The sequence below is a fragment of the Strongylocentrotus purpuratus genome, unplaced genomic scaffold (assembly GCF_000002235.5).
Source record: "Strongylocentrotus purpuratus isolate Spur 01 unplaced genomic scaffold, Spur_5.0 spur5_scaffold_21, whole genome shotgun sequence".
In the NCBI taxonomy this organism is placed as follows: Eukaryota; Metazoa; Echinodermata; class Echinoidea; order Camarodonta; family Strongylocentrotidae; genus Strongylocentrotus; species Strongylocentrotus purpuratus.
The window spans coordinates 20,062,953-20,076,794 of record NW_022145607.1 but is presented as its reverse complement, the minus strand read 5'-3'; the positions used below and the strand labels follow the sequence as shown (position 1 = coordinate 20,076,794).

Sequence of the window (13,842 nt, the reverse complement as noted above, 5' to 3'; positions counted from 1 at the left end):
GGCAAAAAAGAATTTCCGTTTCAGTTTTATAAAATTTGGAGTGGACTTTTAGGCTATTATTATCATTATTATTATTATTATCCGTTTATATAAGATAAGGAAATGTGAAGCATTTTTTACGTTTTACTTCTTACTTTAAAAAAACAAACAGAAGGTTTTAATACCAGATCATGCATGAACAAGCCGTAGATCCTCTTCATGTTCCCAAATCTTTTGTATTTACCAAATTATTCACAACTGACTTGTGTCAAGTTTGGCAAGAATCAATTCAAGTAGTGGTGGAGAGATAAAAATGAACCAGGATAAAAATTGTTATCTATAACGAATGCTAGATTTCTATGACAAATTTGCTCTCAGCCAATCAGATGCTATGATTTCAGTAGCTTATAACAGTAGCTTGTAGCGCGTTATTGATATCAAGTCTTATGAAACAGGGCCTAGGTTTACCTTGGATATCGTCAGATGGAGAAGTTGCAGTGTCTCAGCTTTGAGGCACACAGCATCAACGACCAGGATTCGATTCTCCTCTTGGACGGTCAGAAGAACAGACACGGTCATGTCCAGAATGGCTTCCATTCGTAACACCTTCTCCTGCTTTCTAGCATCTCTGTCCTTCTCAACATCTAGTAACCATGGTAATAGGAATGAATAGATGCATTTCAAGGGAAGGAGATCATCATCAGAGCCGATATCCTCCTCCTTTTCTTCCTCCTCTTTCTTCTCCACCCTTGCATCCAGTTTATCTATCCCAGATCCTCCAGCTACTTTCTCACTATCCTGAATATTCTTTACATCTCCACTAGTCCTAATTGCATCTTCATCTTCTCCATCGACCTTTGATGCTGCATCTATGCAAATGAGGTCACTCCCTGTACGAGTAGGACAGGCAGCGTTCACATCAGCTGCTTTGAGCATGGTTCGGATGGTGGTCCGATCGGAAAAAGTTCTGACGAGTTGGGCTAGAAAGTGAAGATGAGGTAGTGAGTCCCTCGCTTGGTGGAATGATGACTGGACGAGGTCCGAGACGAGGGATGGAAGCTGAGGATGTTGGATGGATGGTTCAGTACTAGATTCTACACCTGGGAGAAAAGAGAGAAGATGAGAGGAGAGGTGAGCGAAGAAGAAAAGAAGAGAGAAGAGAAGAGATGAAAGGAGAAGGAAAAGGAAGAGAAGAGACAGCATAGGAAAAGAATAGAAAAAAGAAGAACATTTCAAAAGAAGAGAAAAAGAAAACATAATGAAAAAAAAGAAAAAAGAAAGGAAAGAAAAAGAAACGCAAAAAGGGGAAATATTTTAAACAAATTTCACAAATTGCACAAGCTAATACTGACACCAATTTACACGCACATTATTAATATGTCCCTGATCCATGAAATTCACAACGCAAATGAACATCCTGTATACATTTTCCTCTATTAATTTCTTACGATAAATTGGGCAAACTCGTAGGATAGTAATGTTTATTTTCTAAACTTGCTTCTTAGGATGAGTTTTTTCTCTTTTTAGCTCTACAATTTAAGGTCTTTGAGCAAACAAGATGTGCCTGATGATCTACTCATTTTAAAACAATTTTTCACAATTTCATTTTTACCTCTACACTAAAAAGGTAAATGTTTATACTATTCCTAGCAGTGCTAACATGTATCAAACATTTATGATATAGAGTAAACTTACCTTCTATTTTTGACTGACCATTGTTTGTTTGTGGTTTGCCTAGTCTATCATCTCCATTGCTCCCTGAGGGTTCCTGCTTTTCTATTTCACCTCCTCCTTCCTCCTCCTCCACAGCAAACCTGATCCTTGCTCCCTTGATCCTCCTCTTACTGGCTCCCATCTTCTTTACCTCAACGGCATTAGGGTTCTAAGTAGGATTCATTAAAAATAAACTCCTTTTAAAAAAAAGTTCTGAAGTTTGAGTTTGAGATATCTCTCTTGTTCGTATCTTATCATCTTTGATGTTGGTATCATAGAAAAGTACGTTCATGCCCCTTTACATTGATGCCCAATTCGTAATGATTATGTTATCATTGTATATATGCAGTACACCTAAATATTGGTCCAAGTCAAAAAGTAAAATGTTGCAAAATGCTTTGCTATTCCTTCAAAATGCGATCCATCCTATGAACAAATGAAGAATTCACTGTTGACAATAACAATGCATTTTACCATGCATCTGTAATACATGTAAGTAATCATTTACACTTAGCTAGAATTTCAAAAAACTGAACACATTAATCAATACTGTCATTTTCTCAATCATTTGAAATAATGTATCTCTCTCCTTTTCCTTTTACAGTACATACACATATATGGTTCTTTGCTCATTAGTTTCAATATAAATACAAAACATACTCTTTCCTTGGCTGTGCTACAGCTTTAATCTCCCTTTAAAGATTCCCTTACCTTCAGCACAGCAACAAGAAGCGCAGTATTATTCAATCCTGCCTCCTGATTGGTCAATGCTGATGTCACATGATCCACACACATGGCAGAGATGCCTGACCACAGAGTCTCCAAAACCTGTCGAGCTGGTGATCCTTTCTCATCACCAACCTTCTGCTTATACAGGTAGTTTAGCAAGGCCCCAGTCTGCTGATAAAGGGTCACCACACTCCATGTCTTGCCCTCTTCAGTCAGAGAGGATTTCAGTAGAGGCATCAGCTAGAAATAAATAAAAAAGACAAAATAGAATGTCAGAACAAACTTTAAGCGATACTTAACTGATGAACTTTCTGCCCCAGTGAACTGTTTATTGCACAGCGCTATCTCATGGTCAACTTGCCTACCGTGCATAACCCAATACCTGATTTCCACTTTGCAGACAGAAGACGATGCGGGAAATGGCAACACAGCTAGGGAAGCAGCGAGTTACGGGACCATACAAGCTACAGCTGACCTGAGATGGCACTAGATGAGATTTTGTGGTAGTGCTTCTACTACAGTATGGCTTGAAGAAAGTTTAGCCAGGATCATAGTATAGAATTCAATAATTTATTCAGGCACTGACCAAAACAAAAACAAAAACTTCACTTTCATGTATTATAGCAAAAAATGATAACTCACACAAAAAATATCCTCATACCAAGTACTTTCTTTGTCCTTAAAAAAAAAAAAAAAACTGAGAGCCTGATTTATAGATACAGGTAGTCTGTAGGACTATTCAGGAAGGAAAAAATGTTTGAAGTAAACTTGTTCATGTAGTTTACATGTGAACTCATCACAAGGCTGTTGTGACCAAACAAATATCACTTGGTCGCCTACATGTGCAGTATCAAATGTACAGAATTTTCCCACAAATCAATCACATGCTTTTGCATTAAATGATAAACCTGCTCATGTAGGTCTTTGTTAATACAGAGCAAGTTACCTACATAACACAGTCATTTAGTATGGTGCTGTACATGGAAGTTTTCAATCATTTGCAACAAAATCATACTCGCTACACATACTGATTAATTGCAGGCTTAAAATTCAAGACAACTGATAATTATGGACAAATTATATATAGATGGAAATATTTTCTCTTGAAAAACATGAATAATTTGCTGAAATATCATACAGATACAATGTATCATGAAAAGGCGTAAAATGTGGCTTTGTGACGTCCAAATCTTGACGCTGACCGCTGAAGGCAGAAAATCTGAATCTCAAAACTAACATTTTTGAGAGATGATTTCTGCGGGCCCCAAACATATTTTGAAGAGGGAAGTTGTTATATTTGATCGGTAAGGCTTCTCTTTGGAAATTATATGAATTTTGCATCTATTCAAAACACTTTTGATACTTCGTGTGACTACTTTTGCAATGTACTGAATGTTCAAATCATTGTTTGACCCATCCTGTCTGCTTTCGCTACCACAATTACCTGTTGATCAAGGAGATGAGTGTGAACAGATGCATTCTCACTGGAGAGACTCTGAGCAATGCTGTATCTAAGACACTCCATGAATGACTTCAAGATGGCTGTGTTCTCACTGATGCTCTGACTAACACGCTTGCAGCTAAGTCTGTGTGAAGAAACAATTAGATAGATAATTCAAATTCAAATTCAGTCACCAGTTCTTGGTATGATGTAATTGTTGAAATGCACATTTTTACCCAAAAGAATTACACTACACTTGCGGACAAATACACAAAAACATATTTGTATTTAACAGATATGTTCTACATCAGAGAGAAATAGCAAATAGACGGCAACTTTCATTTTATTTTCATTAACCCATATTTTCATGAAAATGATAATCTTTAGTCTCAACACATCGAAGCCAGCTTAAGGCTCCTTCAAATATTACGCGGCAAAACCATTTTTCATGGTAAGCATAACATTTCTGTATCTTATAACACAGAGTTCAGCGAATATGGGCAAGTCCTTTGTTGTGCGCAGTCGCCATTCATTTTATACATGTATACAAAAACGTCACAGATTTTTTTCTTTTCGTGGCGGTGTACTGCGCCATATCTGGACAAGCCAATAAGGAACATAGCGATATTGATACAGTGTATGATAACAATGTAATTTTAAGCGTCATTAACATAATGACTTTGGAGATACTGCAAGTAATTTGGTATCACTGAAGGATGAATACAACGTCCTTTGGCAAGACATTGATCTACATTTGTCACACTCAACCCAGGTGATGTAAATGGGTACCTGGCAAGAATTAATTCTTTGAAATGCAAGAGCGCCGCAATGGCAGCGCAGCTAAAGCCGGAGTAATAATCACCAAGTTTGGAAGCGCTTAGGGATTCTAATAAGCGCTATATAAAAACTGAGTATTATTATTATTACAATGTATGCATGTCTTGTGCTAAGAGATGAATTCCAATTCATTCATGTCCTGTATACAGGAGTGGTGCTTCATTTTTATACAGGGTTCACTTTGATACCAAACAGTACACGGTCTTACTCCACATGCACTCACCCTTCTCTGAAGTTGTTGAAGAATTCCCGGCAGAAGGCCTCGTCTTGACTTTTGACCTCCGGAGGCAGATGGCTGAGGAGGGGGAGGAGGTGGGGGTAGATGGTGGAGGCGCACCCGTTTCCCCCGTTACGCAGGACGGACCAGAGCTTTGGAAGGACTGCCTTCCTCATGTTCACATGCTTCCAACAATCCTAAGAAAATAAAAATGTTAAAGTCACATAATGGTTGGTGTCCATGCGTATTGCATCATAATTTGATTAAACCAGATTTGGTTGGGATACCAATTCCATACCTGCCAACATTTGAAAAAAGAGGATTTTTACCATGGTATGCCTTCAAAAATAAGAAATCGCACTTGCAGCGGCAGTGTAACTGGCAATACGTGGTAAATCTGTACCAAAAAGCGAATACAAATTCGCTGCTCGATCATGCAGCTATTCAACGCACGCAATACCTGATTTCTCAATAGCGACACATGATAAAACAAGCTTAATTTGGCTCAAGTACACACACACACACACACACACAAAATCAATCTGAATATTCTGAATTTTCAGGTCCTAAAAATCCAGAAAATCAGAATATTCTGGATTATTCGAAAGGGTAGGCAGGTATGCAATTCATGTGTATGTGTGTGCAAAGGTCGCTGAAGCAGCAAACCAGTGTTCCCACCAAAAAATACTCAATCTTGCCTTCATATTTCGAGGGCAAGGTAAATTTTATATATATGAGGAGAATTCCTTATGGCTGTAGGCTAGGGTACAGAGCATTACACCTATCAGACCTGTCAGTTGTAAAAGTGAAGTCCACTCTTTATAGTGATCGACACCACCTGTTATTGAGCAAACACCCAAATGGTGTCAAAATCCCAATGATAACCCACTACTGTGACAATTTAGGATGATATTTAGTGTACTGGTCATGTAATTAATTGGGGATTTCATTTTTAGGTTTTCATTTTTTTTTTCTATCCGTTTCTACTAGTCTGTTGGGACTATCTGGAAGGTGAAAAGCAGTCTCAAGCAAAAGCTCAGGAACATTCAAGAGACAAACTCAACATGCACAAATTACCAACGCGGCATACAATGTGGTTCTTAAAAGAAATGAAGAAAAAACTAAGCATTACAAATATATTAAATATATTGCAATTGTGCATCAAATAGGCATAGTTGACTCTCTCAGTAATGTGTTTTCTCTGTACACCATTTCTTGCCTCCTTGAGACACAGCATACTTTGTCACAGATTGAAACCACCCTCATTACACACAATGAAATAGAATAGAATGGTTTTTTTAAAAAGATCTTCGCAGCCAATGGCTAAATTGCGATCTATTTCACAAAGATACAATACAATTGCAATTCAAATTCAAATAACACAAAATATGACATAAATCAAAGATCAAACATGCAGACATTTCATAAAAATTCATTGATAAAATTCAAATTTTTGTTAAAAAATAAAGAGAAAGGGTGAGGTGTAGGAGGAGAGATGAAAGAGAGAGAAAGAGAGAAAGAAAGAAAGAAAGAAAGAGAGAAAGAAAGAGAGAAAGAAAGAAAGAAAGAGAGAAAGAAAGAGAGAAAGAAAGAGAGAAAGAAAGAGAGAAAGAGAGAAAGAGAGAAAAGAGAGAAAGAAAGAGAGAGAGAGAAAGAGAGAGAGGGGAGGGAGAGAGAGAGGGAGAGAGAGAGAGGGAGAGAGAGAGGGAGAAAGGGAGGGAGGGAGAGAGAGAGAGAGGGAGAGAGAGAGAGAGAGAGAGAGAGAAGGGGGTCAAAGACCTACCAGGTCACAAGAGATGAGTCTAAGGATGCCTTCCCAGAGAGGACCAACAGTCAAAGGTTCAGTCTCATCCATACTCGCCAGCAGGGCAGGGCACAGCTTAGGAAGGTAGGGGGTCAGGATCGAAGGCATCACCTTGCATAGGGTTCCTAGCAGGCTGTACATGGCACCACGGATCTGAAATACAGAAACAAAATAAAGGAATGTGTGAGAATTAGTTCTTTCTTCATAATTGATCAGACATTTTCAAAAAGCTGTCACTTGCTATGCTGTAAGCTTCTTTTCTAGAAAATAACTTCTCTGAGCGCTTTATAGCTATTATTACCCAACAAATTCATTCATGCACAATGTGCACCATCTCCACTCCCTGGGGAGTATTCTTACTGGAGCTCATCAAGCTAGAGTAATAATTTCCAAAGCTCTTTGGAAGCGCTTAGAGATGTTATGTCATAACGTATTATGCGCTATACAAGAACTGAATATTATTATTATTATTATAATTACCAGATGGTTACTGTAAGGGCATATGGCAATTACTAACACAAAGGCTTTCGCCATCCTACCAGGTCCCCATTTCTCTCCTGGGTATGAAGGGGAAAATGTAGAATAATGCCATGCCAAATGGAATTAATGCCATGTCAGGATTGACCCACAACCTTTACATTTCATGTCAATTGCGTTAACCACTTGACTACGACACCTCTACATGTAATATGCCGTTTATGGGCCTGCATACATGTACATGATGTATTCTATTTGTTAGTTAACTGTAGCTATGCTAATTTTACATAGCACCACAGATTTCAACGAAGAAATTAAAGGTTGTGACTTAATGTATGCAGATATCTTAAATATATTCTATACACTTCTAATGCCACCTAGTATAACTTGCTTGCTTTTTACTTTTGCAACAGTATTTTCATGAGGCAGTTTATTATTACTTATTACATACCTCTGGAGATTGATTCTTAACAAATTTCCACAGTCTGTCTTCAGAAAGAATGGTGTTCAGTTCTTCCTTGCTTCCTTCCAGCTGTCCCTCTGGTAAGAGATTGATGAACTCTCTGAGAGCAAGCAGAGACGAGCTCACCACTCGCAAATACTTCTCAACTTGTTCCTCTTTAGAAAATGACCTGTTTCAAGTAGAATTATGAGTGAATGAGTGATTCTATCATCATCATGAAGAATTTATCTAGATAATTTACGATAAGATTTATCATTTGAATAAACATATTTATGGCTTACACCCCATAAATAAGATCGATTGATCGATCTATAATTCAAATCCCGCTGGTTCCAAGGTTTGTTCTGACTTGTTTTCAATTACAGATCGATCAATTGATCTTATTTACTGGGTGTAAGCCACAAATATGTTTATACAATTGAAATTTCTCCCAGAAAGTATTACATTTATAAAAATAAGATTTATCATGTACAAATAGATTTCAACACATATTCATCTCAACCATTTGTGAGCTAAATGTCCTCCTAGTGACATCTGCTACACTGCATTAAATATATAGATTTAGGGTGAGAATTGCAATAGGGTTTAGGTAAGGTTTAGGAATAAGGGTAGAGTTTATAGGTGAAGCTGTTCCAATAAAAGATGAATAGTGGGATAGAAGCCAGCATTTACTTAAATTTCAAACTCCTCATGTACATAGAAATTATGCTAGACGAGACAGGCACCTTGAGAATACTTACTTTGGATCACTGAGCGTCTCAGCAGTTTCCTTGAACAGATTGTCTTTGTAAAGCTGTGAAAACAAACAAGAAATAATTGAGGGATTTCTCTTGCATTGAGGGGGGGGGATGAAAACATAATGAGGCAACATGGGATCTATAGCTACAGACAAAAACTATTGTAGCAAATATTATAATGATGTTCATGAACTGGATAAAAACCAATGTCAACACTCAATATAAAATCATTATATTTTGTGGACCGTCACCTGTATAACAATGAGCCCAAGACAATTTTCATTGAGTCTAGAAAGAAAATGTGAAATTTAAAATCACAATCAAAATCAAATTGTATCCAGGAGGTTTATAAGAATTCAAATATATATATATATGCATATCTTTCAAGATACACAAAAACGTTGGCCCGATTCTATGAATAGCTGTGAAATATTCAAAATGTTTACTCATACAGATGTCAAGTTAAAAATTAAACCATTACGCCATCTTCATCTATATTTACCTGTAGCACTTCTCCCTTGCAGAAGGCCACTGCATTGCCCTGTTTATCCTGGGAGGTGAAGGCCTTCCTGAATGCAACCTTTGCCCCAGACCCTGCAGGGGCGTAAGGGTCATTCTGGGCCATCAACCAGCATCCCATGATCGCCTTGAGATGGGGGGCAAGGTTGCGCTTGACCCGACTGACCACCTTGATAAACATCTGCTGGGTGGCTTCCCTAACTCGCTTGTCATGGTCCTAGAATTACAGGAGATTAGAGTAATAATTAATATACTAATATTGATAATATACTACTATTATTATTACTTATACAACTACTAATACAAAGAATACAAATACAGAGAATACAAATACGAATACAAAGAATACAAAGAAAACAGAGACAAAGAAGAATACAGAGACGAAGAAGAAGAAGAAGAAGAAGATGTACAGAAATACCCCCCAAGAAGTCAAACTAATACTGGTACAATCTTCCAAATTTGTTCAAAGATGTAGATCACAATAAAACACTTCCCAAAACAAACTAACATCCATGATTGATTCTCAGCATTCATCATTCATTTCCCTCCCTCTGTGTAATTGGCCAATAGCACCTTTTCTCTGACTCAATCCGTAGTAAGACTTTCAGCTTGATATCAGATAAACTGAATCTTCAATGGGGTTGGTAACATGTCATGGGACAAAATAGCTTGGACTTGCCTCAATACCCAAGTTGATGTTTCTGTTTTTGTTACCTTACTTTAATGTTATGCAATTAAGATCAACTTACCATTGAGAGTCTATTGTAGAGCCTTGGCCAGTGTGGAAGCAAGGAAACAATGTCTTCTTCTTCCTTCTCAGTGCACAGACCTTGGAATTCTTGAATTGCCTGAAATGAAGGACAGGAAGTAGCAAAATGAAATAAAACTGATACAAACCATAGACCCTGAATACGTTCAGAAGTCAAAATGAATTCTATACCTTTCTGTGGCACCTAGATGTACCGACCTTTTCTAGAGTTAAATCTCAAATTTCATCCTTTGATTAATTGTTGGATTTGGCAAAAGATTTCTCCAGTGGGAATCACATCCCTAAACATAAAATTCATCATTACGATGGTGGGGTTTGCCCCACACAGGGTTAAATAAATCTAAAAGCTTTGTTTTTTAGTTTGACCCGAAGTGCTCCTGCTCTCATTGTTAACATGTCTACGTTGGATCAAATGATTCATTCTTCAATTCTGTTTTCACAAAACAAGAGCCTCAGAATCTACAAAACACCAGACAGTTTGCATTTATACTGTTTTTACTCTATGTATGTAAGGCACACAGAGACTATTGAGGCGAATCAAGTGCAAACACAGTGAAATTACACATTTACATGTATGTACATTAGTATAGTGCATGGTCCTAGCTGTTTTGGATGAACAACTAGAATTTTTACTGAAACCTAATAATAATAGGCATTTCTATAGCGCCATCTATCTAGATAATTCTATTCTCCAGTATAATATAGTCTCTTTGAAAATTTAAGCAACACATACAGAAAGCAAACCTCATAGAGTTTTATTCTCATATGCTTAGGTGTACATGTACAGTGAAACCTAGATGTATGAAGAGCGGGAAAGGGAGATAAGCAAATCTATCTTTATAGGCAGGTGGTCTTTCTGTACAGTTTCCTTTAAAACATGCTTAAAAGGAAAACACTGGTTACAAGAAACAAACAAATATGTTGTCTTTAAAGGCAGATGGACTTTCTATACAGGTGATCCCATAAAAAAAAGCAGGCTAGCTTGACTAGTTCAGGTTTTACAAGAATCCAGAATCATGTTTCCTCACCTTGAGTTTGGTGACTACATCTTTCTTGCTGAGTTTACGAAGCACCATCCTGAAGTCTGCATCTAGGCCTGCATCCTGGTCCTCAAATCCCACACTAGTTGGTACATATCCCAGGTCACCTGACATCGATCCAAAGCCAACAAATCCGACATGACCACCACCCTCTCTGGCCAACAGCTCAGCGGCTCTGCCACTGCTTGAGGGCTGTGAATAAGAGATATAGAAAATATAATTTGTAAAGCTATTTTGTTAAACAGTATATTGTCAAATGCTAGAAATTTAAAACTATACAGATAATACAGGGGCGAAATAAACATTGAATCTATGTATCATAATGCAATATTTAGCATGTTCCCTCAGGGTGATAATTTAATACCACTGGGTACAGAATAATTGCCAAGGTTTGTAGACACTTTAATAAGACAAATAAAATTTCATAATTCTCATTCCAGAATTATTTTCACTTTTAGTACGGGTACATATGGAACTCTTGGAAGTCCATATTGCTCCTTTCTTTTACGAAAAAAAAATCATGAAGAACAAAAAATCGAAATTGTGATCTAGCTGGTGATTTCCGTTTTGTGTTTGTGAAAATGTTACAAACTTACAGTAGAACAATATGATTTCAAAAAGATAATTTATAGATTTATGGGATGACACAAGATGTGTGCATAATGAAATAACTTTAGTCTATATTTTTGGTACTCTTTTCATATTTACAATCAACCCTTTTTTGTTGTTGTTGACTTGTTCAAGTCAAACTTCATGAACTAGATCTAGAGCATCCAAAGTTTAAATAACAATCTTCTTTTTTTTCAGTATAACCGATGTTCATATCCAATTCCACCACCATGACTGAACACAACACATCCAATCACCATGATCACTGTTAAACTGTTGATTGAAACCACAACTTCCAAATATGATATATCCCAATTGTGGTTGTGAATCACTCCAGTAAAGCATAGAGATTCAATGCTAATGCGTATTGACCTCTAGCACTGCATACTTGCTGCGAGGCAGGTATTATACACAAATATACACACCACACAATATTGCATAGACTGCACACAATAGGACTGATTGGGCTGATTGGGCAAATTTAACACTAGAGTCTAGACTTACGTCTACAATTTGAATTATTAAATTATTCTCTATTAAACATTAGTAGAGTAAAGGAGGATTTTTTTTGGCCACTTGAGACAAAATCCTATATTTTGGACTCTTTACTTCCTATTTATTATCATTTCTTTTTCAAATCAAGAAGCAAATATTATTATTATTTAAACAAAAAAAGAATCCCAGAAAAAAAATCACGAATTGCCATGACAATATTCATTTCAATTTTCACTGTTTTGGAGCCAGTTTACGACCGCATGTACAAAGTCAATAGGAAGCGTGCGCATGCCGTGCATTTCCGTGCTGATCTATAGCACAAGCGGGCGGAGCAGGTATCCCACGCCGGAGCTCCCGGGTGCTTGCCTGGTTGAAGACTAGCACTGCAGTGATCGGAAGTTGGAATCTGAATTAGACAGACATATCGTGTGTGTGTTGCGGAGTCCGGCTGCATTGATTTAATACATGCGATGAGATACTTTTGAGCTTGCGACTAACACAAAATCGGGCTCTAAATCTGAAAAATACTTGAAATAAAGCTCATTTTATGGTACCCATATTTCTTACATACACACGTAAGAAACTCGATTTTTCAGATTTGGGTAGCGGGACCGCCGATTACATCGCTAAAATGTGATATTTTAGGATATATTTTCCATTGCAAATGTGGTTTTTCAGTGACTCTGGCATGGTATGGTATGTGTGGGATATGAAATATGCTATTATGCAATGTATTTTAAAGGGATTTTACCATGCATCCAACGGATCGGCCGAAAACTGGAGCTGGTCGTTTACCCCCTAGCCCCTCCTTTATTCTATAGGCCCTAGACCTATTTAGATCTAGTTGTCATTAATTGTCACTAAAGTACCGATTTTGAGTGAAATCAGTTGAGATGTACAGTGGTGTTTGAAATGTTGAGAATCAAAGGCACAGCTTTTACTACACAGCCAGGATATTAATGCACCTGGACATAAACTACGCGTGGTTGTGAATGTTGATCTCTCTTTATTACCCTACACCATTTGCAACATGTGGGACACAATACCATCAAAAAAAAGTTGGAAATCGGCTTACCCGAACGTTGCCTTTAGTCCTCTGTTTCTGCTTTTTCGACATCTTCAATGCATAATCTCAAGGTCAAATATCAGGAAATATGGTTGGCAGTATTTAATATCTTGATGATTTCAGAAGAGAATGATATTCTCCACCTTGACAGATGGTCACACACAGCGTAGGCCTACACGTTATACAAAGTTAGTGTAAATGATTACGTAATGCAGCGCATGTACGTGGGCGCATGCCGGTTGGCGTTATTTTTTTATGCGGCACAGATTGGGGCTTTTTTAAAAAAGGGGTCTTGATTTACAGACCAATACTGGTCGTGTGCGTACTAGACAGTATAAGTAGCAGAGGTCTGTTTTTAATAGTGTTACATGTAATCCACTACCGCATGGAAAATCATTACATCAACAATTAAAATCAAATTGGAAATCTGAAGAGGAGGCAGCACGTCAATAAGGAGAACATCACAATAATTAGTCAATAAAACTTAACTAACTGAACTGACGAAGAGGAATGTTATCTAAACACGTAGTTCGCGATGGATATACAAACTTCTTCGCAGCGCTAATGCGCTAGCGAACATGACTAGTCTCACGTACGTGCAGACACTATTCAGAAGGGAAAGAACGTACTTCCCATAGGTTTAACACGCGCCATGCCCCAATCTGTGCCGCATAAAAAAATAACGCGGCCGGTTGCACAATCCTCATGAAAGAATCCGGGGCCCGTTCCTCGAAACCGTCATAAGTCTAATTTCTTGACTAAATCATGCATAACAGTTTGGTTTAATAAACCATGAAATTCACTCAGCATAAATTATCATGAATGTATCATATCACCCTCAATTTTGAAAGCTCCAAAGGATTTACCTCTCACAATTTGGAAGGCTAATTCCTGCGCAAACTAAAGTGATGAGCAGCACTCACCCGAGCTTGAATTATTTTCGGACT

At 37.6% G+C, this 13,842-nt stretch overlaps 1 protein-coding gene across 2 annotated transcripts in view; it reads right to left on the bottom strand.

The window, feature by feature from the left end:
- The window catches only part of LOC594232 (E3 ubiquitin-protein ligase listerin), a 59,122-nt gene extending 45,993 nt beyond the window's left edge, over window positions 1-13,129 (bottom strand). For both annotated transcript variants that reach the window (XM_030995302.1, XM_030995303.1), the window contains exons 1-12: window positions 12,905-13,129; window positions 10,714-10,917; window positions 9,666-9,764; window positions 8,900-9,133; window positions 8,401-8,453; window positions 7,649-7,829; window positions 6,700-6,873; window positions 4,923-5,113; window positions 3,866-4,007; window positions 2,404-2,661; window positions 1,675-1,861; window positions 448-1,079 (exon numbers count right to left, since the gene is read on the bottom strand). In XM_030995302.1, the coding sequence (XP_030851162.1) occupies window positions 448-1,079; window positions 1,675-1,861; window positions 2,404-2,661; window positions 3,866-4,007; window positions 4,923-5,113; window positions 6,700-6,873; window positions 7,649-7,829; window positions 8,401-8,453; window positions 8,900-9,133; window positions 9,666-9,764; window positions 10,714-10,917; window positions 12,905-12,946 (2,397 nt within the window). In that variant the 5' untranslated portion in view covers window positions 12,947-13,129. The remainder of the gene's footprint in view (window positions 1-447; window positions 1,080-1,674; window positions 1,862-2,403; window positions 2,662-3,865; window positions 4,008-4,922; window positions 5,114-6,699; window positions 6,874-7,648; window positions 7,830-8,400; window positions 8,454-8,899; window positions 9,134-9,665; window positions 9,765-10,713; window positions 10,918-12,904) is intronic.
- Window positions 13,130-13,842: the final 713 nt, after the last annotated feature.